Below are 24127 nucleotides of genomic sequence, written 5' to 3'. Positions count from 1 at the left end.
CACGTTCAGACCACAACCCTCCTACTCTTTTGGTATTGTCGCACATTAATCATTTAACTCCTGAACTGAACAACAGAAACCACCCGCGCTTTTTCCCTGTCCAAGAAATACAAAACAGCTCAGCCCAGCCCAGTCCTTGAGGGATTGGTTCAGCCCAACCAAACCCTTATGGGATTGGTTCAGCCCAACCAAACCCTTATTGGATGGGTTCAGCCCAACCAAACCCTTATGGGATTGGTTCAGCCCAACCAAACCCTTATGGGATTGGTTCAGCCCAACCCAGTCCTTATGGGGCTGGTTCTTTCTAAAGGGAGGTGCTACAGCATCGAGCCCTTTCCGCAATTAATGCAATGATACAATTTATTGAAAACATGAAATATACATCCACGTTGATACAGCTTACCTTTTCAGCAATTAGGCTATAACATATTTGAAATAAGACATCCATATAAACATAGATTTATTATACAAAAAATGATATAAAAGGTTGGTACAAATATTGCTGAATAAAAAGGATTCAGTGACGTGAGTAGGTCTAAATACATAGGTCTATTAATTATAAGAGGCCTACAACTTCTTGAATTAATCCTCTCTTCATAACCTGATCCTTTGTTCATAACCTGATGCTTATGGTTCATAACTTTCTATTAGTTTGGGCCTACTGGTATACAATCCAACTTCAGGTCATCTAAAAATGTTGTTATTAGAATGTAGGCTATTGGAAACACCACTGAGGAGTGTGTGTGTGTGTGTGTGTGTGTGTGTGTGTGTGTGTGTGTGTGTGTGTGTGTGTGTGTGTGTGTCTCGCTGGGAGACCCACGGTACAGGAAATATAACTGCTTATTCTATCACTCACAATATCAACATTCAATTCATAACATGATGAATGACATGACTAAAATGACATTCATCATGTTTGCTTTCAACATGTTTTGGACTACAGGACTACAGGTGGATTACAGAAGGACTAGAGGACTACAGGTGGATTACAGGTGGACTAGAGGACTACAGGTGGATTACAGGTGGACTACAGGACTACAGGTGGACTAGAGGACTACAGGTGGATTACAGGTGGACTACAGGACTACAGGTGGATAACAGAAGGACTAGAGGACTACAGGTGGATTACAGGTGGACTAGAGGACTACAGGTGGACTACAGGACTACAGGTGTACTAGAGGACTACAGGTGGATTACAGGTGGACTACAGGACTACAGGTGGATTACAGGTGGACTAGAGGGCTACAGGTGGATTACAGGTGGACTAGAGGACTACAGGTGGATTACAGGTGGACTAGAGGACTACAGGTGGATTACAGGTGGACTACAGGACTACAGGTGGACTAGAGGACTACAGGTGGATTACAGGTGGACTACAGGACTACAGGTGGATTACAGGTGGACTAGAGGACTACAGTTGGACTACAGGAGGAACTTGCCATTCCTTCTTCAGAACTGCGAAGTGAACTTTGCACGTCTTCAGACGGCCGCTGTCCCACATGTACAGCACTTGTTTGTGAGGGTAGTAGGACAGCATGGCCAGGATGCCGTTCGCCTGCCTCAAAGCACAGCTCACAGCCAGAGATACTCCTCTTTCCAAATCAAAGGCATGTGTGATCTTTTTGTCTTTCGAATCAGTGATATAAAGTATCCCATATGCAATAAATCCATTCCCCGCTTTGGATTTAGGGTACCTGGTGTGAATGATGGATGTCACAGAAAAGGTCTCATGGTTTAGTTTGGCCACTACTAAAGTCTCATCAGTGGCCGACGCAGCCATAACCCACAGACCATTTTCATCCACCGCAAACTTATAATATGTCTTTGAGTTTTCGAACAGATATGAGCGGTGGCGATGCCTTGTGTCTTTAATAACAAGAAAGCTTGTCGTCTTGGCCTCCAAGTTGAATCTGTGCAAATAAAGCATCCGCGGTGGTTAATGCTCAAGTCTAGATTGTTATCCCTAAATATGACATATCTGAAATCGAATATGAAATTCGCTCAAAGCCTCACTTTAGCAGTTTGTTTGTGCCTGCATTATGGAAGTACAGAAAGCCGTTGTAGACCACACTCCCACAGCCCTGGTAGAACTTCTCTAGGACTGTGTTCCTTCCACCGCTGTTCTGGTAGGATAAAAGGTTTGGATACTCCAATATAATTCGACCTAAGAACACAAACAAATGGGCATTAAATCCACCGGGTCGTTGGCGAGCGATCCACAAGAACAGCTGGCTGAGCCTCAGGTCACCTGAGAAGTGGTCCAGCAGCCAGTAACGCTCTTCACGTAGAGGGGCTGCGTCTGCCACCCAAGCTCCGAACGTGCTCTGCATCTGGGTGACATTCTCAAAACACGTTATGGTTCTGAGAACGCTCTCTGAGTACAAACACAAAGAACTCTTCAAAATGTGGCTCCATTGTTTGATATCTTGCTTGTTATTATTGTTATTAACAGAAGTATTGGCAAATAAAACTACCAGTTATTTCAAACGTCCCTTTGCCAGCTTCTTTAGATGAGTCGTTGTGCAGACCAGGTAAGGATGAAGCTTGAACATCAAATACATCAAGAATATAATTATACAACCGTATATGATCTATTGTTCTAATTTTTTTTTTTTCATTCTTAGTAGTAGTAAAAATAATCACCATGAATAGAATCTAAAATACATTAAATCACAGATATAATATATGGTTTAAAACAAAGATACATTTAATTGTAATGAAGAAGGTGTACGATATGCTAACAAAATAAACAGAAAGGGTTTCCAACCAGATGTTTTATCTGTATTTTCTTTCTCCGTTCCAGTCAAGTTGTCGTTGCCCGGCACACGGACTACAGAAGAGACGGCTGGAAAAAAATGAACCTTGGCTGTGGATTTGATATTCTTTTGATTTAAATAGTAATTTCATATGGAATCGCATTGTCCAGTATGTAATTACTTTAACAGACACACATCAAAACACACACACACCTGTAATGTTGAAGGGTCTTGGATCTGTGCCATTTTTGTCAACAGTGTCATTGCCTTGACCTACAGTGGATTTAGTTTTAAAGTGAGACTTTGAGATACTTTTTCCCCAGCCACAGACCGCCAATAAGCAATTATATTGCAATATTTGGTTGAAAATCTGTGCCTAAGGCCTTAGACTTAGAGAGCAGGTAACTATATAGACCAATCAGCCTGAGCCAACAGGTGTCCTACCGGGTTCCACAGGTGTGTTTCCCTCCTCCTCAGCACTGATCAGCCTACTGCTTGGAGCGAGGGTTGAAGAAGAGGAGGCTGGGAACGCAACATTGAATCCAACTGATTAGGATCATCATTTTATAGCATTATCGTTCTTATTTATGGCCATCCGATTTTTTTTATTATTTATATTTTTTGTTAATTTCCTGTTGACTTTAAGTATTTATAACGTGAATCCTGTTACACAAAGTACTCTACTTCCACCTGTTCTGGTGATTAGTTGTGATTCAGCAGCGCTTTGAGCCGCGGTGCAATTGCTTCGATCTGGATAAGATATTTAAATTTGATGACATGATTGGGTGGAAATTCACCTCAACTGAACTTGTAAATGAACCTTAAAATAGGATGAGATACAATGTATGCATGCACAAGAGTGTATCAAAATTAAAAAAATGAAATCAAGTCAATCAATTTTGCTCCAATAGTTTTTCCTGCTATTTCCTGTTTGAAAGGTTATCTCTTTGTATAGTGTAAGTAATATCAATATTTGACATATCTAAAGTATGATGGGATCTTTCTTAGAAATGACCTGTACATTTAATTTGAAATTAACACTTCAAGTACCACCAGTTCAAATCAACGTGAAGCAACACAACTGAGCAGAGTGGTGTACCGTATTCCAGTGGTGTGGTGGTTGGTGGTCCCTCAGGCCTGTTCAAGATGCTTGGTTGACCTGGGGTTGCAGCAGGGGAGGCTGTGGAAGAAGATCAAACTCATTTCAAACGGACTTGTACAACATTGTTATTATTATTTATATCATATCATTTATACGATTGCATTTACTTCCAGGAAGTTAAATGAAAATTCCCTGTTCTGGAAAATACAAATGCAACAGAAATTACAATTTTGCCCAGAACAATTCAAGACCGTTTTTGCTGTAAATATGACTAATAATAGCAGTGAAGTATTTCATAGTTTAGTATAATGAACTAAATATAATAATACAATATAATAAAACAATAATAATATTGTATTATCCTTTATTCTTTCTTAGAAGCATGATTCTCACCTGTTTTGATAGCAGGTTCTCTAACGTAATCTGCATCTGTTTTAGCAACAGTGTGGTTGCGACCCTCTGAATCAAAAGATGTTTGATCTGCAATGAATCAAACACGTCTCAGGGTTCATTTTCTATTAGTTTTTCTCTACAGCAAACATTTCAGGTGATGTATTAAAGGGATACTTCACCCATTCAGAACTGGCTTTCTATCATTATAAAATCGCTATTGTAATATATAAAAAACGTTGTTTTCAGTCTCTCTTTTCCCTCAGTCTAACCCAGTCTTCCCTTGGCTCAGCTTTCCTGATCTAACTTTCTCCCGTGATGACGTCAATTTACGCGTTTGCTCGGGAGAACTTTTGGTGTGTTCATGAATCCTCGGACGCCAGCCTTCCGAGTTGCACGTTTGACGTCACTTCCGGTCTCGGAGCATTCATAGCGTTCCTGTTCATTTATCTGATTGTGGCATGAAATTGGCTAGTCGTTGTTTATTGTTAGCTACATTATCCTCTTTAGCAAACCAGCCCGAAAACAAACAACACACCTTTACATTGTATTGCACGCACAGCAAGACCATGTAATGTATAAATTGTTGACCGGAATAAAGTAGCAATGTAATAAAGTGTGTAAGAGCATTTAAAATCGACATTAAAATGACCTACGTGGTACAAATACAAAAAAAAATAATCTCTTCACGGGCGCAGCCATTTTGTTGAGAGTGTCATCGCTGCTCTCGGTCTACTCTCACATTTCCGAAAGATGACGACAAAAAGGGGGCGTGCCTTCGAGAAATGCCGCAAGAAAACTGGGAGATCTTCGACTTTCGACTCAGAAGTCTGGCGTTCGAGGATTTTGGAACACAACATTTGCTTGCTTGCTAGAAGGGCCGAGGAACCAATGGTTCCACAAATTTATGAGCCCACCAATAGGGGGATTATTTGTTTATGAACACGGTGGATGCGCTCGCAAGATGATGGCAAAAAGAACATTTGTTTGACCGGTTGCCATGGTTATCTCCGTGTGGTTAATTTGCAGTTGCGGTGTTAATTAGCGATTTTGTCAGCTTACTGTTACATTAAACTGTAATTAGACAACGCGGTCATATGCTATAGACCCAAGAGTATCTGTGGTATAAAGGCTGGTTACCTCTCACCCAGGCTTTACGCCTCATCTGAACAGTTGGGTATTGGATACATATTTCCGGACCCAGAAAGTGAACTGGAAACGCCAGCCAAAGCCCGCCAGTAGAAACAGACGTCTGAGCATTGCGCAGTGGCGTAACATCATGGTGATATGCCCGGGTGCATTTTGTGCCCCTGGAGGGGGGGGGGGGGGGGGGGGGGGGGGGTCTTGTCGCCCTGCTCACTACGGTGAGGGTTTTGTAGAGTTTAGTTAATTAAATAAGGGTGAGCAGCCAGTAACGCTCTTCACATAGAGGGGCTGCGTCTGCCACCCAAGCTCCGAACATGCTCTGCATCTGGGTGACATTCTCAAAACACATTATGGTTCTGAGAACGCTCTCTGAGTACAAACACAAAGAACTCTTCAAAATGTGGCTCCATTGTTTGATATCTTGGTTGTTATTATTGTTATTAACAAAAGTATTGGCAAATAAAAATACCAGTTCTTTCAAACGTCCCTTGGCCAGCTTCTTTAGACGAGTCGTTGGTCTGGTGCAGACCAGGTAAGGACGAAGCTTGAACATCAAATACATTAAGAATATAATTATACGACTGTATATGATCTACTGGTCTAATTTTTTTTTTTTCATTTTTAATAGTAGTAAAAATAATCAGCATGAATAAAATCTTAAATACATGAAATCACAGATATAATATATGGTTCAAAATAAAGATACATTTAATTGTAATAAAGAAGGTGCACGATATGCTAACAAAATAAACAGAAAGGGTTTCCGACCAGATGTTTTATCCGTATTTTCTTTCTCCATTCCAGTCAATTTGTCGTTGCCCGGCACACGGACTACAGAAGAGATGGCTGGAAAAAAATAAACGTTGGCTGTGGTTTTGATATTCTTTTGATTTAAATAGTAATTTCATATTGAATCGCATTGTCCAGTATGTAATAACTTTAACACACAGACATCAAAACACACACACACCTGTAATGTTGAAGGGTCTTAGATGTGTGTCATTTTTGTCAACAGTGTCATTGCCTTGACCTACAGTGGATTTAGTTTTAAAGTGAGACTTTGAGATACTTTTTCCCCAGCCACAGACCGCCAATAAGCAATTATGTTGCAATATTTGGTTGAAAATCTGTGCCTAAGGCCTTAGACTTAGAGAGCAGGTAACTATATAGACCAATCAGCCTGAGCCAACAGGTGTCCTACCGGATTCCACAGGTGTGTTTCCCTCCTCCTCAGCACTGATCAGCCTACTGCTTGAAGTGAGGGTTGAAGAAGAGGAGGCTGGGAACGCAACATTGAATCCAACTGATTAGGATCATAATTTTATAGCATTATCGTTCTTATTTATGGCCATCCGATTTATTTTATTATTTATATTTTTTGTTAATTTCCTGTTGACTTTAAGTATTTATAACGTGAATCCTGTTACACAAAGTACTCTTCTTCCACCTGTTCTGGTGATTGGTTGTGATTCAGCAGCGCTTTGAGCCGCGGTGCAATTGCTTCGATCTGGATAAGATATTTAAATTTGATGACATGATTGGGTGGAAATTCACCTCAACTGAACTTGTAAATGAACGTTAAAATAGGATGAGATACAATGTATACATGCACAAGAGTGTATCAAAATTAAAAAAATGAAATCAAAACATATATAATTTAATATTTTGCTCCAATGGTTTTTCCTGCTATTTCCTGTTTGAAAGGTTATCTCTTTGTATAGTGTAATTAATATCAATATTTGACATATCTAAAGTATGATGGGATCTTTCTTAGAAATGACCTGTACATTTAATTTGAAATTAACACTTCAAGTACCCCCAGTTCAAATCAACGTGAAGCAACACAACTGAGCAGAGTGGTGTACCGTATTCCAGTGGTGTGGTGGTTGGTGGTCCCTCAGGCCTGTTCAAGATGCTTGGTTGACCTGGGGTTGCAGCGGGGGAGGCTGTGAAAGAAGATCAAACTCATTTCAAACAGACTTGTACAACATTGTTATTATTATTTATATCATATCATTTATACGATTGCATTTACTTCCAGAAAGAGTTAAATGAAAATTCCCTGTTCTGGAAAATACAAATGCAACAGAAATTACAATTTTGCCCAGAACAATTCAAGACCGTTTTTGCTGTAAATATGACTAAAAATAGCAGTGAAGTATTTCATAGTTTAGTATAATGAACTAAATATAATAATACAATATAATAAAACAATAATAATATTGTATTATCCTTTATTCTTTCTTAGAAGCATGATTCTCACCTGTTTTGATAGCAGGTTCTCTAACGTAATCTGCATCTGTTTTAGCAACAGTTTGGTTGCGACCCTCTGAATCAAAAGATGTTTGATCTGCAATGAATCAAACACGTCTCAGGGTTCATTTTCTATTAGTTTTTCTCTACAGCAAACATTTCAGGTGATGTATTAAAGGGATACTTCACCCATTCAGAACTGGCTTTCTATCATTATAAAATCGCTATTGTAATATATAAAAAACTGTGGAAATCGTGATTTGATAAAAGAAGCGATTTCTCACGTTGACAACGCAACGGCGTGTCATTTATTGTTGCTCACAAAACCGGAATAAGCAAACCGCGCCATTGTCATCACAACCAAAACAGGTCCGCTTCCTTAAAGAGACAGCGTCCCTTATATTGGAACACAATAACATGTCGGGCAGAACGCACGACTGATGATAGGCATAACAATGATAATAAGGGAATATATATCAAGGGAAATAAATGTAACACACAGTATGGGGAATTGTTTCCATAATGTCCACTACATACGTCCCCCAAGAATTCACCATAACAAAAACAATCCAAAGTCAGCGAGGAGGAGGGCGAACAATTCGGCCACAACGACTCCTCTGCACTTGGGCGTGGGTCGAGGCCCCTGCGCACGGCGGCGGCGCCTCTGAGGCATTGGGGCGGGAGGGAGAATGGCGGTGTGAGGAAAACCTAGGCTCCACCCTCAGGGACTTGGGCCGCACCGGAGGGCGCCCACGCTTTGGAGGCTGGGCAAGCCCAACAGGCTTGTCCACATCCAGATGAGCTGGTTTAAGGCGGTCCACAGAAATGCGCTCTGCCCTACCGCCAATGTCCACCACAAAGTGCTTTACCCCCGTCTCCAAAACACGGAACGGGCCGTCGTAAGGAGGCTGCAGCGGCCCCCGGTGTGCGTCATGACGGATGAAGACGTACTCCGCTGACGAAAGACGTGGGGGCGTGTAGGATTGTGGGAGGCTGTGGCGTGAAGTAGGCACAGGCGCGAAAAGCCTAGCCCTATCCTGAAGCACTGTCCGCTGATGGGCTGAGGACCAGGGAATTGTAGAGTCAGGAACGAAATCCCCTGGAACCCGCAATGGCTGGCCATACACCAGCTCCGCTGATGAGGACTGTAGGTCCTCCTTAGGGGCAGTCCTCAGGCCCAGCATGACCCAAGGGAGCCTGTCAACCCAGCCACTGTCCTTGAGGCTGGCTCGAAGAGAGGCCTTCATAGCACGATGAAAACGCTCGCAAAGTCCGTTAGCCTGGGGGTGATATGCAGTGGTGCGGTGAAGTTTCACACCCAGGCTGTCCGCAATGGCGTTCCAGAGCTCAGAGGTAAACTGTGAGCCCCGGTCCGAAGACAAGTCAGATGGGGTGCCAAACCGGGCAACCCAGGTACCGATGAACGCCCGCGCCATCTCAGCAGTCGTCCCTGATGTCAATGGGACAGCCTCCGGCCATCGAGTGGTCCTATCCACCATGGTGAGGAGGTAAGTGAAACCCAGGGAGGAAGGAAGAGGACCCACGAGATCCACGTTGACGTGGTCGAATCTTCGCTCCGGCACCGGGAAATGCGCCAGCGGAGCCTTGGTGTGGCGGTGAATTTTTGATCGCTGACACTCCACACAAGAGTCTGCCCAGTCACGCACATCCTTCTTGAGGCCATGCCAGACAAACTTGGCCGCCACCAACCTCTGAGATGGTTTCCTACCCGGGTGGGAAAGGCTGTGCACAGCGTCAAAAACACGTCGTCTCCATGCCGAGGGAACGACGGGCCGTGGCTGTCCAGTGGAGACGTCACAAAGCAGCATGGTGCCGCCATTGCCAAAAGCGATCTCTGACAACTGCAGTCCAGTGGCAGCAGTCTTGAGTGCCTGTACATCCAGGTCCGTGGCCTGATCGGCTGCCATGTGGGCGTAGTCAAGCCCCAGGTGGACGGCCCCCACAACGGTGCGAGAGAGGCAGTCTGCGACAAGGTTGGCTTTGCCTGCAACGTGTTGAACGTCTGTGGTGAACTCTGAGATGTAAGAGAGTTGTCGCTGTTGGCGGGCAGACCACGGCTCAGACACCTTAGCCATGGTGAACGTTAGGGGTTTGTGGTCGACAAAAGCTGTAAACTGTCTACCCTCTAGCAGTGAACGGAAATGTCAGATGGCAAGGTGAAGTGCAAGCAGCTCCCGGTCAAACGTGCTGTACTTGCGTTCAGGCGGGCGTAGCTGGCGGCTAAAGAAAGCAAGCGGTTGCCAGGCACCATCCACCCACTGCTCGTGCACACCGCCCACTGCATAGTCCGAAGCGTCTGTTGTGATGGCAATGGGCGCATCAGGTGATGGGTGTGCCAGCATCGTCGCTTTGGCCAACGCGGCCTTTGCATCCATGAACGCTTTGTCTCTCTCCGAGGACCAATCCACCAGATGTTTTGGTATTTTCCCCCTCAAGGCCTCATGCAGGGGGCACATGATTGCAGCAGCTCTGGGAATGAAGCGGTGGTAAAAGTTCACCATTCCCAGGAACTCCTGCAGGGACCTCACTGTGACGGGCCGTGGGAAGTTCGAGATCGCGTCAACCTTAGATGGGAGTGGCACGGCCCCGCCCTTGGTGACTCGATGTCCCAGGAAGTCGATGGTGGTCAACCCAAACTGGCACTTAGCTGGGTTGATGATAAGTCCGTGCTGGCTAAGACGCTCGAAGAGGATCCGCAGGTGGGCCAGGTGTTCGGTTTTGGAGGTACTGGCCACGAGGATGTCGTCCAGGTACACAAACAGGAAAGGCAGATCACGTAGTACAGAGTCCATGAGGCGCTGGAATGACTGGGCGGCGTTTTTCAGGCCGAAAGGCATCCTCAAGAACTCAAACAGTCCAAAAGGGGTGATCACTGCTGTTTTGGGCACATCGAGCTGTTGGACAGGAACCTGGTGGTATCCACGGACGAGGTCCACCTTCGAAAAAAGAACTTTGCCAGCCAGGTGTGCTGAAAAATCCTGGATATGAGGCACTGGATAGCGATCTGGCGTTGTAGCGTCGTTAAGCCTGCGGTAATCGCCGCAGGGGCGCCACCCGCCGGCGGGCTTTGGAACCATGTGGAGAGGCGAAGCCCACGGGCTGCTGGAGCGGCGGATGATGCCAAGGCGTTCCATGCTGTCAAACTCAGCCCTGGCAATGGCCAGCTTGGCTGGGTCTAGTCGTCGTGCCCGGGCGTAGACAGGCGGGCCATTGGTGGCGATGTGGTGCTCCACTCCATGCTTGGCCGTAGATGAAGAAAAGGTGGGCTGTGTGAGCACTGGAAACTCTGCGAGCAGGCGACGAAACTCGTCGGCCTGCGAGAGCACGCTAGACAGTCTGATGGAGTCCAAACCACTGAGAGCGCAGGTGTATGAAGAAAACGTGGTGGCGTCAATCAAACGACGGTTTTTGACATCCACCAGCAGCCCATAAGCGCATAGAAAGTCCGCACCCAGGAGGGGGACAGCCACTTTGGCTGTGATAAAGTCCCAGCTAAACCGCTGACCGCCAAAACATAGTGCAACGTGTCGAGTGCCATAAGTGCGTATGGGGCTACCATTAGCAGCCTCCAGGGGGGGGCCAAATCCATCCGCCAGGATGTCCAGTGGTAATGCAGGCAGAATGCTCCTCTGTGCGCCGGTGTCACACAGGAAACGGCGCCCGGAGATGGTGTCCTGGATGAACAGCAGCCTGCCAGTGCGGCCGACACTCAAAGCCACTACTGAGCGCCGGCCCTGGCGTTTCCCGTCCCCCTGAAGCTGCAAGGTGGTAGGCATTTCTTGGCCCTGGAGCCGAATTTAGCGTGGTAAAAACACAGGCTTGTGTCAGAACGTTGCCGGTGCGAAACTGTAGCCACTGCAGTGAGCGCCAAGTCACCAGGGAGCGGGGCGGCGGTGTGATGGACTTGGGCCGAGTTGGTTGCAATGGCGTACGCAGGATGGAGTGCAGCAGCAGTCATGCCAGGGTGTTGAACAGCCAGAAAAAACCTGTCAGCCTCCTCTGCCAGCGCGCGGCAATCAGTGATGGCAGTGTTGGCCAAAGCAGCCCGTACCTGAGACGGGAGTTGACGCAGGAAGAGCTGGACGAAGAGGAAATCAGGCCTGTGCTCTCCAAGCAGATCCAACATCCTGTCCATAAGTTCAGACGGTTTGCTGTCGCCCAAGCCTTGCAGAGAAAATAGCCGGCTAGCCCTCTCAGCATCAGAAAGTTCAAAAGTCTTCAGCAGGTGAGCCTTGAGTGCTGTATACTTATTCTCTGCAGGGGGATGTTTCAGGAGACTAACCACTCTTGTTGCTGTTGAACTGCCGAGGGCCGACACTACATAGTAGTATTTGGTGGTGTCCGCGGTAATTTCACGCAACGCGAACTGTGCCTCAGTCTGCGCGAACCAAGCAGAAGCCGACGACTCCCAGAACTCCGGGAGTTTCAATGAAACAGCATTCGTCGACATAGTTGTTCGGTGTGTCACTGGAATGCGTCCAGCAGACAAACGTCGGGGTCACCAGTGTGGAAATCGTGATTTGATAAAAGAAGCGATTTCTCACGTTGACAACGCAACGGCGTGTCATTTATTGTTGCTCACAAAACCGGAATAAGCAAACCGCGCCATTGTCATCACAACCAAAACAGGTCCGCTTCCTTAAAGAGACAGCGTCCCTTATATTGGAACACAATAACATGTCGTGCAGAACGCACGACTGATGATAAGCATAACAAGGATAATAAGGGAATATATATCAAGGGAAATAAATGTAACACACAGTATGGGGAATTGTTTCCATAATGTCCACTACAAAACGTTGTTTTCAGTCTCTCTTTTCCCTCAGTCTAACCCAGTCTTCCCTTGGCTCAGCTTTCCTGATCTAACTTTCTCCCGTGATGACGTCAATTTACGCGTTTGCTCGGGAGAACTTTTGGTGTGTTCATGAATCCTCGGACGCCAGCCTTCCGAGTTGCACGTTTGACGTCACTTCCGGTCTCGGAGCATTCATAGCGTTCCTGTTCATTTATCTGATTGTGGCATGAAATTGGCTAGTCGTTGTTTATTGTTAGCTACATTATCCTCTTTAGCAAACCAGCCCGAAAACAAACAACACAACTTTACATTGTATTGCACGCACAGCAAGACCATGTAATGTATAAATTGTTGACCGGAATAAAGTAGCAATGTAATAAAGTGTGTAAGAGCATTTAAAATCGACATTAAAATGACCTACGTGGTACAAATACAAAAAAAAATAATCTCTTCACGGGCGCAGCCATTTTGTTGAGAGTGTCATCGCTGCTCTCGGTCTACTCTCACATTTCCGAAAGATGAAGACAAAAAGGGGGCGTGCCTTCGAGAAATGCCGCAAGAAAACTGGGAGACCTTCGACTTTCGACTCAGAAGTCTGGCGTTCGAGGATTTAGGAACACAACATTTGCTTGCTTGCTAGAAGGGCAGAGAAACCAATGGTTCCACAAATTTATGAGCCCACCAATAGGGGGATTATTTGTTTATGAACACGGTGGATGCGCTCGCAAGATGATGGCAAAAAGAACATTTGTTTGACCGGTTGCCATGGTTATCTCCGTGTGGTTAATTTGCAGTTGAGGTGTTAATTAGCGATTTTGTCAGCTTACTGTTAAATTAAACTGTAATTAGACAACGCGGTCATATGCTATAGACCCAAGAGTATCTGTGGTATAAAGGCTGGTTACCTCTCACCAGGGGCGAGACTAGCCCCTTTTTAGGGGTGCTGAAGCACCCCTAAAAAGGGGCTCAGCACCCCTAAAACTTGGGAGTAAGAAATGTTATTCTAAAAATTATATTTGTTCGTCTTTGAAATTGTTAAATAATGTCCAAAACATAAAATCTTTTGAGTTAGTTGAACCAATGTTAAAATTATGAAGTTATTTTTCAATAGAAATATTTTTTGTTTTTGTGTGAAAAAAGGGTGGGTGGTGTGGCAGTGGGGCTCATTGAGTGCTCAGCACCTCTAAAGCTCTGACCCTAGAATCGCCCCTGCCTCTCACCCAGGCTTTACGCCTCATCTGAACAGTTGGGTATTGGATACATATTTCCGGACCCAGAAAGTGAACTGGAAACGCCAGCCAAAGCCCACCAGTAGAAACAGACGTCTGAGCATTGCGCAGTGGCGTAACATCATGGTGATATGCCCGGGTGCATTTTGTGCCCCTGGAGGGGGGGGGGGGGGGGTCTTGTCGCCCTGCTCACTACGGTGAGGGTTTTGTATAATTTAGTTAATTAAATAAGGGTGAGCAGCCAGTAACGCTCTTCACATAGAGGGGCTGCGTCTGCCACCCAAGCTCCGAACATGCTCTGCATCTGGGTGACATTCTCAAAACACATTATGGTTCTGAGAACGCTCTCTGAGTACAAACACAAAGAACTCTTCAAAATGTGGCTCCATTGTTTGATATCTTGGTTGTTATTATTGTTATTAACAGAAGTATTGGCAAATAAATATACCAGTTATTTCAAACGTCCCTTGGCCAGCTTCTTTAGACGAGTCGTTGGTCTGGTGCAGACCAGGTAAGGATGAAGCTTGAACATTAAATACATTAAGCATATAATTATACGACTGTATATGATCTACTGGTCTAATTTTTTTTTTTTCATTTTTAATAGTAGTAAAAATAATCAGCATGAATAGAATCTTAAATACATGAAATCACAGATATAATATATGGTTCAAAATAAAGATACATTTAATTGTAATAAAGAAGGTGCACGATATGCTAACAAAATAAACAGAAAGGGTTTCCGACCAGATGTTTTATCTGTATTTTCTTTCTCCATTCCAGTCAATTTGTCGTTGCCCGGCACACGGACTACAGAAGAGATAGCTGGAAAAAAATAAATGTTGGCTGTGGTTTTGATATTCTTTTGATTTAAATAGTAATTTCATATTGAATCGCATTGTCCAGTATGTAATAACTTTAACACACAGACATCAAAACACACACACACACACACACACCTGTAATGTTGAAGGGTCTTGGATGTGGGTCATTTTTGTCAACAGTGTCATTGCCTTGACCTACAGTGGATTTAGTTTTAAAGTGAGACTTTGAGATACTTTTTCCCCAGCCACAGACCGCCAATAAGCAATTATATTGCAATATTTGGTTGAAAATCTGTGCCTAAGGCCTTAGACTTAGAGAGCAGGTAACTATATAGACCAATCAGCCTGAGCCAACAGGTGTCCTACCGGGTTCCACAGGTGTGTTTCCTTCCTCCTCAGCACTGATCAGCCTACTGCTTGGAGCGAGGGTTGAAGAAGAGGAGGCTGGGAACGCGACATTGAATCCAACTGATTAGGATCATCATTTTATAGCATTATCGTTCTTATTTATGGCCATCCGATTTTTTTTATTATTTATATTTTTTGTTAATTTCCTGTTGACTTTAAGTATTTATAACGTGAATCCTGTTACACAAAGTACTCTTCTTCCACCTGTTCTGGTGATTGGTTGTGATTCTGCAGCGCTTTGAGCCGCGGTGCAATTGCTTCGATCTGGATAAGATATTTAAATTTGATGACATGATTGGGTGGAAATTCACCTCAACTGAACTTGTAAATGAACCTTAAAATAGAATGAGATACAATGTATACATGCACAAGAGTGTATCAAAATTTAAAAAATGAAATCAAAATATATATAATTTAATATTTTGCTCCAATAATTTTTCCTGCTTTTTCCTGTTTGAAAGGTTATCTCTTTATATAGTGTAAGTAATATCAATATTTGACATATCTAAAGTATGATGGGATCTTTCTTAGAAATGACCTGTACATTTAATTTGAAATTAACACTTCAAGTACCACCAGTTCAAATCAACGTGAAGCAACACAACTGAGCAGAGTGGTGTACCGTATTCCAGTGGTGTGGTGGTTGGTGGTCCCTCAGGCCTGTTCAAGATGCTTGGTTGACCTGGGGTTGCAGCGGGGGAGGCTGTGAAAGAAGATCAAACTCATTTCAAACAGACTTGTACAACATTGTTATTATTATTTATATCATATCATTTATACGATTGCATTTACTTCCAGGAAGTTAAATGAAAATTCCCACCTGTTACAAAGTAAGACCTGGTGAAAGACCCATCAGAGCTGTCTTTTCCTTGATCAGCATACATTGATAGTAGTTCTGGAAAATACAAACGCAACAGAAATTACGATTTTGCCCAGAACAATTCAAGACTGTTTTTACTGTAAATATGACTAATAATAGCAGTGAAGTATTTCATAGTTTAGTATAATGAACTAAATATAATAATACAATATAATAAAATAATAATAATGTATAATCCTTTATTCTTTCTTAGAAGTATGATTCTCACCTGTTTTGATAGCAGGTTCTCTAACATAATCTGCATCTGTTTTAGCAACAGTGTTGTTGCGACCCTCTGAAGCAAAAGTTGTTTGATCTGCAATGAATCAAACACGTCTCAGGGTTCATTTTCTATTAGTTTTTCTCTACAGCAAACATTTCAGGTGATGTATTAAAGGGATTCTTCACCCATTCAGAACTGGCGTTCTATCATTATAAAATCCCTATTGTAATATATAAAAAATGTTTTTTTCAGTCTCTCTTTTCCCTCAGCCTAACCCAGTCTTCCCTTGGCTCAGCTTTCCTGATCTAACTTTCTCCTGTGATGACGTCAAATTACGCATTTGACGTCATCTCGGGAGAACTTTTGGTGTGTTCATGAATCCTCGGACTCCAGCCTTCCGAGTTGCACGTTTGACGTCACTTCCGGTCTCGGAGCATTCATAGCGTTCCTGTTCGTCTATCTGATTGTGGCATGAAATTGGCCAGTCGTTGTTTATTGTTAGCTACATTAGCCTCTTTAGCAAACCAGCCAGAAAACAAACAACACAACTTTACATTGTATTGCACACACAGCAAGACCATGTAATGTAGAAATTGTTGACCGGAATAAAGTAGCAATGCAATAAAGTGTATAAGAGCATTTAAAATCAACATTAAAATGACCTACGTGGTACAAATACAAAAAAAAATAATCTCTTCACGGGCGGAGCTATTTTGTTGAGCGTGTCATCGCTGCTCCCGGTGTACTCTCAGATTTCCGAAAGATGAAGACAAAAAGGGGGCGTGCCTTCGAGAAATATCGCAAGAAAGCTGGGAGATCTTCGACTTTCGACTCGGAAGTCTGGCGTTCGAGGATTTAGAGTTCGAGGGTTTCGTATAATTTAGTTAATTAATTAAGGGCGCCACCAGAGGGCGCCCCCGACACGTATGCTGCCCTTGGCGATTTTTTTTTTTTTCTTTCTCCATGGGCCCCTGATGCCGTCTGGGCAGTGCACCGGTTGCACCGTCGATATTTACTGGCATAAAGTAAGTTTGGAGTCCCGGGGAACGTGACAATGTAGCTATTTGAAAGTAGCCGATCTTATTGGCACAGCATAGGCTACGTTACGTTAGCTTGAAGTCCTTGTAATGTTGTACATGCTACTCAAGGATTCAAGGCATCATTAATCTTGCTTTGCTAATGTTGTTTTCTTTCTTTCTTAGACGGTATCGGCTTCCTGTGTTGTCCAGACCATCAGAGTAAATTACCCAGCACAAGATGGGCAGTACCGTGGCTACCAGGAGACAGTAGATGCTCAAGATCAGCTGTGACTATTTTGACTCTAGCAAACGCACCCTACACGTTTTATTATTGTAAATAGTTCATATTTTTTTTAGATAGTTCATAAACTAGTCAACGTATCACGGGGATAGCGTGGCGAAGTCATATGGGGTCAGAACAGTCTCATTAATAATGAAAGCACAGAGAAGGATTCACAAATGTATTTTGTGATTTATATATAAATTACTCTATTCTCACAAATACATTTCAATGCACACACAAATGGATATCGGTATGTATAAATGTAAAATAAATCCATAAACAAAAATAAGTTTCACAAACACATTTCTGATCCACACACAAATGTGTCTTGTTTTAAATAAATGTAATATAAATCCATAAATATATGAATTTAAAAAATATTTGCAATTTTCCTCAAAATGTATTTGGATGTTGTTACATTTATATACAAACTGTTAAACTGGAATTTACAAGACGCTTTTCATTTGTAAACTTGTTTGCATTTGTGAGCGAACTGGTCTGTATTTATATGTGGATTTTTGGATTCACAAATGCATTTTTTTCAACAAGGAACTATCTGTAGCCAATCAGATGCCGCCAATCAGAAGCTTTGACTTCTTCGCCACCTAGAGATTGTTATGTACGATCATTCAAAAGCCCCGTTATTTCCCATAGACATTTGACCGAGGGAACCGGGAGGCTCGGAGGCTGGACTTATTCTTCAGAGGTCGGGACTGCAGTCATGTGATTGGCTGAAAACGAGGGAGGCATCTGATTGGCTACAGAGAGTTCCTTGTTGAAAAAAATGCATTTGTGAATCCAGCCACGTCAGGAGAGTCTCAAAAATCCACATATAAATACAGACCAGTTCACTCACAAATGCAAACAAGTTCACAAATGAAAAGCGTCTTGTTAATTCAAGTTTAACAGTTTGTATATAAATGTATCAACATCCAAATACATTTTTTATGAAAATTGCAAATATTTTTTTAATTAATATATTCTTGGATTTATATTACATTTATTTAAAATAAGACACATTTGTGTGTGGATCAGAAATGTGTTTGTGAAACTTATTTTTGTTTATGGATTTATTTTACATTTATACATACCGATATCCATTTGTGTGTACATTGAAATGTATTTGTGAGAAGAGAGTCATTTATATATAAATCACAAAATGCATTTGTGAATCCTCCTCTGCCCATTCATTATTAATGAGACTGTTCTGACCCCATAAAGTCACGCCCCTTCCGGTAGAGCCCATGGGACCTCTGAGATCGAAAAATATGAATGGGTTTCAATGGAGAGAAAGTAATTATTTGCTGTTCCCAGTCTTTATATGCCCCGGATTACACATATGTTGTTTGTGGATTTAAATGATAATTTTGAATGCAAAGAAAATTAAACATTTTCGTGAAGAAGTTTGATAATGTTAGGTTTTGTCCAAGGGGAGGATAAAAGCATCAAAAGAGGTGAAAACCATTATAAGTTGGGGCATGTGGAGAGTTTCAGTTATGCCGATGGGAAGATTGTCGGTCTTGTCCACGCCAATTGCACAATAAACACAATTGCACAATAAACGATCAAACATTTGACATGAAAAATTATCATTTAAATCCACAAACAACTTATGTGTAATCCGGGGCATATAAAGACTGGGATCAGAAGATAATTACCTTCTCTCCATTGAAACCCATGCATATTTTTCCATCTCATAGGTCCCATGGGCTCTAACGGAAGGGCCGTGACTTCGCCACTCTATATGTTTACACAAAGTTTGCTCCCGCTGCCACTCGCGCTAGGACCATGGGTCCTTTCCCCTCCAAACGGAAACAGGCGGGCGGTGCAGCGAGCGCAATGCACTGTGGTAGTTGGAGGATTTCTTACTTTTGAGCCAGAGAGACAGTTTCTGCCTTTTTCAGGCTAGGATGAACCGATTTGCACATTTATAATACATAGAATTATTTACTTCATATAACCTTCATATCTCCATCGGTGAAGTATCCCTTTAAGAACAGAATATCTTATATTTACAACTTATATGTAATACATTGATTTTAATAAATAAAAGTAGACTATTATTTGTCTAGAGGGTGTAGCTACTGGGAGAAATGTGTACTTCATTCAGTTAACTAAATAAACTTGTCTTTATTTGAAACCTTAACAAAACAAGCAAGGCTTGTCAACTCAATTAATTTGTTATACATTTCTCTACACTACGTCTTGATGTACCACAATGCAGCTGCAGTTATGATTCATAAGGGACACTGAGTGGTAGATGTCCTACCATGCTCCTTGACCTTGAGTTCCTTCTGGGGCCCGGGTGTACTAGCTGAGTCTGTGAAGATTAACGTTGAAGCCAACTGAATCATAACCCATTCGACCAACTGACCCACAGACACATTCCCCTCATTGGAAAGGGCCCCCATGGTTGTGTTCTTTGTCTTCTGTAGGGGCCCGACCTCACTGGGAGGGGCTTGAGGACCTTCTGCAACCCATAGACAAGGAGGACCTATGAGGAGGACAATTCAGAAGTCATGTGGTTTAGGCGGTCAGCACCGGATCCCAACAACCCAGTGTTCAGAAATGATCATGAGTGACAGCTCCTCTTGTATGTTTGATCACCTGACATGCTGGACAAGATTCCAAATTACAAGAACACATAATCTCATTATTAGATAGTAAATGGGTAAGGGTAATTTCTGCCGCTGAATCTAAACATAAAATATGTAGTTTGATGATGTTGTGAAGTAGATTAGGATCATAGGAGTTGTTGTCTTTACCACCATTTCCGGGGACAATATATCGGACATGAATCAACAGTCAACTACCCAAATAGCTGTAGATAATGTTATGTATGTTAATATTACTACACGATAGGCGAATTACAAAGTACCCTTCCGAATTAGCTTAACTAAAATGTAAATAAACCAGAAGTCCCATGTTGCAAAATGCTCAGAATGGATTAAAAGGACCTTCTGCATCCCCTGGATCAGGAGGACATATGAATAGGACAACTCGGAAGTCAAGTCACAAATGATAGCGCACCCTATGGGTGAATTGGAAACCTAACATTTTGGAGACCTGCTTACCGGGGATTTATATAGGTGTAATGGGAAAACTATATTTTCACATTCTGTTTCTGTAACTGCCATTTGTGTAACATGCCTTTTCGCTGACACCCTAGTGGTGGTCCAGGGTCAAAGGGTCTAACTGAGAAGTCACCACTATGAGACCCCACATTATAATTGTCAATGATCAAATCAAATAATGTTTACTTAAAGGACAGAGTTTCCTGTATTCTCATCAAGTAGAAGAATGCATATGGGGATCCCTGCTCCCTTGTTCCCTGTAACATTGGATAATGTTAGGAACAGGTAGAGTGGCTGAACAGTGCAAGGAATAGGAGACAGAGCTTAGATGATGAAGGCGTTGACGTTGGGAGCAGAGCTGTTGTCAGCACCTCAGAGACCTGTGCCAATGTATAATAAGACCTTGCTTTTGTCAATGCATTGGAATTCAGCTTGCAGATCTCTTGGAGGGACGCAGGGTGATTTCCAATTTGGGTACTTCTTCTTGGGGAGCTCTTGGAGAGACGCAGGGAGGACTCCCATCTGAGGCCTTGGATCATTGTTTGTTTGTTTTATGGATTATTGTTAGTTTGTTGCATGATCGTTGTGTGTAAGTGTATCGTTATTACCCAAATATATAACCATAATTGTTCTAAGTTCGGATTACTCTTTATTCTATCAAGTTGGCCAGTTTATGATTGACTTGGTCCGAAATTCCAACCACAATAGGCATTCCAAATTTGAATTTTTTTAAAGGCATCCTGAATAAAGATGCCTTAACCCTAAAATTACAATATCCACAGATACACTGTGAATACCTCATAATGACAGAGAATCTCCTATACAGCTAGGAGTCAAAATCTAACAGAACAGAATCAAGAAGAATCAGCAGCTGGTGAGGAGCAGAGGGGATATTTATGTTGCACGGAAGTGCTAACAGTGATTGAGTAATTGCTAAATGATTCTTGACTTCTCAGTTGAGAAGTGCAGACATACATTCCATACTATGCGGTGCTAGGTGTGCAGATTGACGAGGGCAAGAAGTCACAGCTTGTTTCTAGTAGCACTGCAAACGCACTTCCTGGAGCTGAGGACGGGAACAGCTAATGGACGAAGCTGCGCTTCGACTGTGACACTGGTACAGATATTATCCATCAATCCTACATTGGTGTGGGTGATTTATGGTTTCTGCCGCAGTAATCTCTCCTTCTGCATGTAATATGTGTCGCCTCCAACGTGTCATCGCAGATTTTATGATTCGGCAATCATCATCAGCGAAGGTCTCACCTGTTGAACCAGTATCTCCTTTAGGTCCTCGTTCTCCCTTTTCCCCAGGTGAACCTGGCAATCAGACAAAATGCAAGCCTGATGTGATGATGTCTGTTGGTTTAGAATATCTGCATAATTTACAAAGGCCAACATGATGAGATTATTCACTGCTTTTTAAAAACTTGTTTTTATAACTGTAGAGCATTTCTGACTATGCTTTCCTCTGCCGTTAATTGTTAACACTATTTCTCCACGTTACCTCGGCAAGCAGAATTGTTTCTTAAGATAGATGGGATTCAACTGTGTATTTCTGTAACTCATCAGGTATCGTTCAGATTCAAGTATCAATCCATAGAGTGCATTTTAATTCATTGAAGTCTGATAAACCCATTCTTTATCCATGCTAACTTCAGGTCAAGGGAATATCCTGACAGAATACACGTTCAATGTGATGAGGCCGTGAGTCCTCATGAGTCCTCGATTACCTACCCAACTTTAATACTCTGTTTATGCCCAACATTCAAACTGTTTACAGTTAAAAGGATTTGTAATGGAAAGTTCTCAATCATTCCTTTGGCTTAAGTTAAATCTTATGCAAGCAGCGGGAGATACACACTCACTGTACCTCTCTTTGGAGAATGATCCAGATTGGTAGGTACAATTACCACTTGGCCTTAGCAGGCAGGTTAGGACAGAGAGCAAGGCTTGGGCGTACAACAGATATACACCGCAAAGGGCGGGGAGGACACTGATAAAGATTGGTGCTCCAGGAATCTCCCCCCCAGGTCATTCGGGGCAGAGCGACCTCAGTCTTACAAAACTGCCGTTAGAGCAAAGCAGGTCTAACCTCTTTTTCCCCGCTTGCCGTCCAATCCTGGCATGCCATCCCGTCCTTTCAAACCGTCTTTCCCACGCTCACCTGAATGAAGTCAAACCATAATCACTCATTCATTCTGATGGCGTTAAATACATTATTCATGGGTTGAATATGAAAGAATAAAGACTCATTGATAATACCTGCTGGTCCAGGGGGGCCTGAGATTGAAAAAAATTGTAATGAATGATAGCATATAACTGCAGTACAAACACTCAACAATTGTATGGAACGTTTATTTGTATACCTGTCAAACAAATCCCTCTGGAGCTGTTACAAAGATCCAAGAAGAGTCTGAGCTGAAACAGATCAAATCCCAGATGCAGTGAGCTGACCGTGTTTCCCAGGGATTCAAGTCAATCTCCTACTGTTCAGTACAAAATATGTTCTTATTTTCTGTGAAGTGTAATGAGTAGTGTGGGATGTATGGAATTCCTAGCAGCTTCAATCAGGAATATCTCTATTTACTATTCTAAACAATTTGAGCAGATAACTGGACTATAGAGTCTGCTGGATCAAGAGATCAACAGAAGGAGGCAAACACATTAGTATTATACTTCACAGCCAGCTCTTGCGGCCTACATATGGTCAACAGCTCTTGCTGTTTACATATACTGTATATATATATATATATATATATGGTATGAGAAACACAATCACTTGCTGAGAAAATAGAGATTGAAGCTTCTCTACACATCAAGAACATCCTTACTGTACCAATAGCGATATATTGTTTCACCTTCTTCTGACAAATATACTGTCAGAAGAAGGAGACGCATTAAGCGTCTGCTACATGCCCTCAATGGAAATCGAAATGTAAATCCAGAACTTCAAGTCAAGTCAGTCCAGGGGATGAAGGTGGGCCTCCTTACCGGCACCCTGGAGTACGTCATCATCATCAGAGCATCCTGGTCCACTCCTCCGGGGGCCTCGTCGCCCCGCCGCCTCCTGCTGTGATGCAGCGGCTCCTGGGAATCCGGGTGTCGTGGTCCGCCCTCCATGGCCTCCAGCCGTGCCTCCAGCCGGGCCACGTGCTGTGTGAGGTCCCTGTGCTCAAGCAGCAGGCACACCAGCCCCCCGGACCCCAGGAGCAGCAGTGCCGCCATGCCCAGAAGCAGCCCCCGTAGAGCCCACGGCAGCACCCCGTACTGCCTGTCCTTCATGCTTGTTTTGATCGTTGCTCCCTGGCTGACTGAGCAGCTCGTGGTGTTCTGAGGCGTGGTCCAACGAGGGCGGGCACACACCACAACCCCGCACAAACAGTTTCATATCTGAGAGACGTGCCAATGATTGAGACAAATGTCAGCCGCCAGCTATGTGGTGGCTGTTGGAGGAATGAGAAGAAAAAAAGGCATAATGACTCTTCAGAGACATGATGTGTTGCGCAACTTTCCCACATCTGGAGAACTATGACCATTCATAAGCCCCCGATGCACATGTTCAACATTTTTACATATTTTCCACAGTGGCATTTTGATGGAGACAGTATGATATACTTATGTTCACACGGATGTTCTATAACAGCCAGTATTAATACATTCAACCACAACAACGTTTAAACAATGACTCACTTTGTACGACTTCACAGGAATCAGGGAGTTTATCAGGACCTTCACAATACAT

The 24127-nt window shown here is 43.1% G+C and overlaps 1 protein-coding gene across 8 annotated transcripts; it reads right to left on the bottom strand.

Annotated features, from left to right (window-relative positions):
- Window positions 1–447: 447 nt before the first annotated feature.
- On the bottom strand, window positions 448–23696 carry LOC307080098 (uncharacterized protein). 8 transcript variants are annotated; one of them, XM_079742700.1, is made up of 28 exons: window positions 23377–23696; window positions 22752–22803; window positions 22648–22665; window positions 22478–22549; window positions 21649–21702; window positions 19578–19802; window positions 16013–16099; window positions 15745–15819; window positions 15547–15627; window positions 14883–14960; window positions 14652–14711; window positions 14440–14517; window positions 14141–14215; window positions 7658–7744; window positions 7260–7340; window positions 6596–6673; window positions 6365–6424; window positions 6163–6240; window positions 5864–5938; window positions 4252–4338; window positions 3856–3936; window positions 3201–3278; window positions 2970–3029; window positions 2768–2845; window positions 2475–2543; window positions 2249–2374; window positions 2014–2164; window positions 448–1910 (listed from the first exon to the last, which is right to left on the bottom strand). In XM_079742700.1, exons 1-28 carry the CDS (start codon window positions 23665–23667, stop codon window positions 1412–1414), a joined length of 2934 nt encoding a protein of 977 aa, XP_079598826.1. In that variant the 5' UTR covers window positions 23668–23696; the 3' UTR covers window positions 448–1411. The 8 variants fall into 8 exon arrangements, with proteins under 8 accessions (XP_079598826.1, XP_079598827.1, XP_079598830.1 ...); XM_079742701.1 differs by lacking the exon at window positions 6365–6424; XM_079742704.1 differs by lacking the exon at window positions 7658–7744.
- Between the last annotated feature and the right edge of the window lie 431 nt (window positions 23697–24127).

Source organism: Pollachius pollachius, assembly GCF_949987615.1.
Source record: "Pollachius pollachius genome assembly, chromosome: 9".
NCBI classification, from domain to species: Eukaryota; Metazoa; Chordata; class Actinopteri; order Gadiformes; family Gadidae; genus Pollachius; species Pollachius pollachius.
Note: the sequence above shows the minus strand (reverse complement) of the source record. Positions and strands in the feature narration are given on the sequence as shown.

Bases quoted from the DNA above. Each gene is read 5' to 3' on its own strand.
- LOC307080098 (XM_079742700.1), bottom strand. From the start codon at position 23,667: ATGAAGGACAGGCAGTACGGGGTGCTGCCGTGGGCTCTACGGGGGCTG. The intron at 15,820-16,012 runs GTGAGAATCATA...TGTATTTTCCAG, and splicing joins AGAACCTGCTATCAAAACAG to AACTACTATCAATGTATGCT. The intron at 3,030-3,200 runs GTAGGACACCTG...AATCCACTGTAG, and splicing joins AAACACACCTGTGGAACCCG to GTCAAGGCAATGACACTGTT.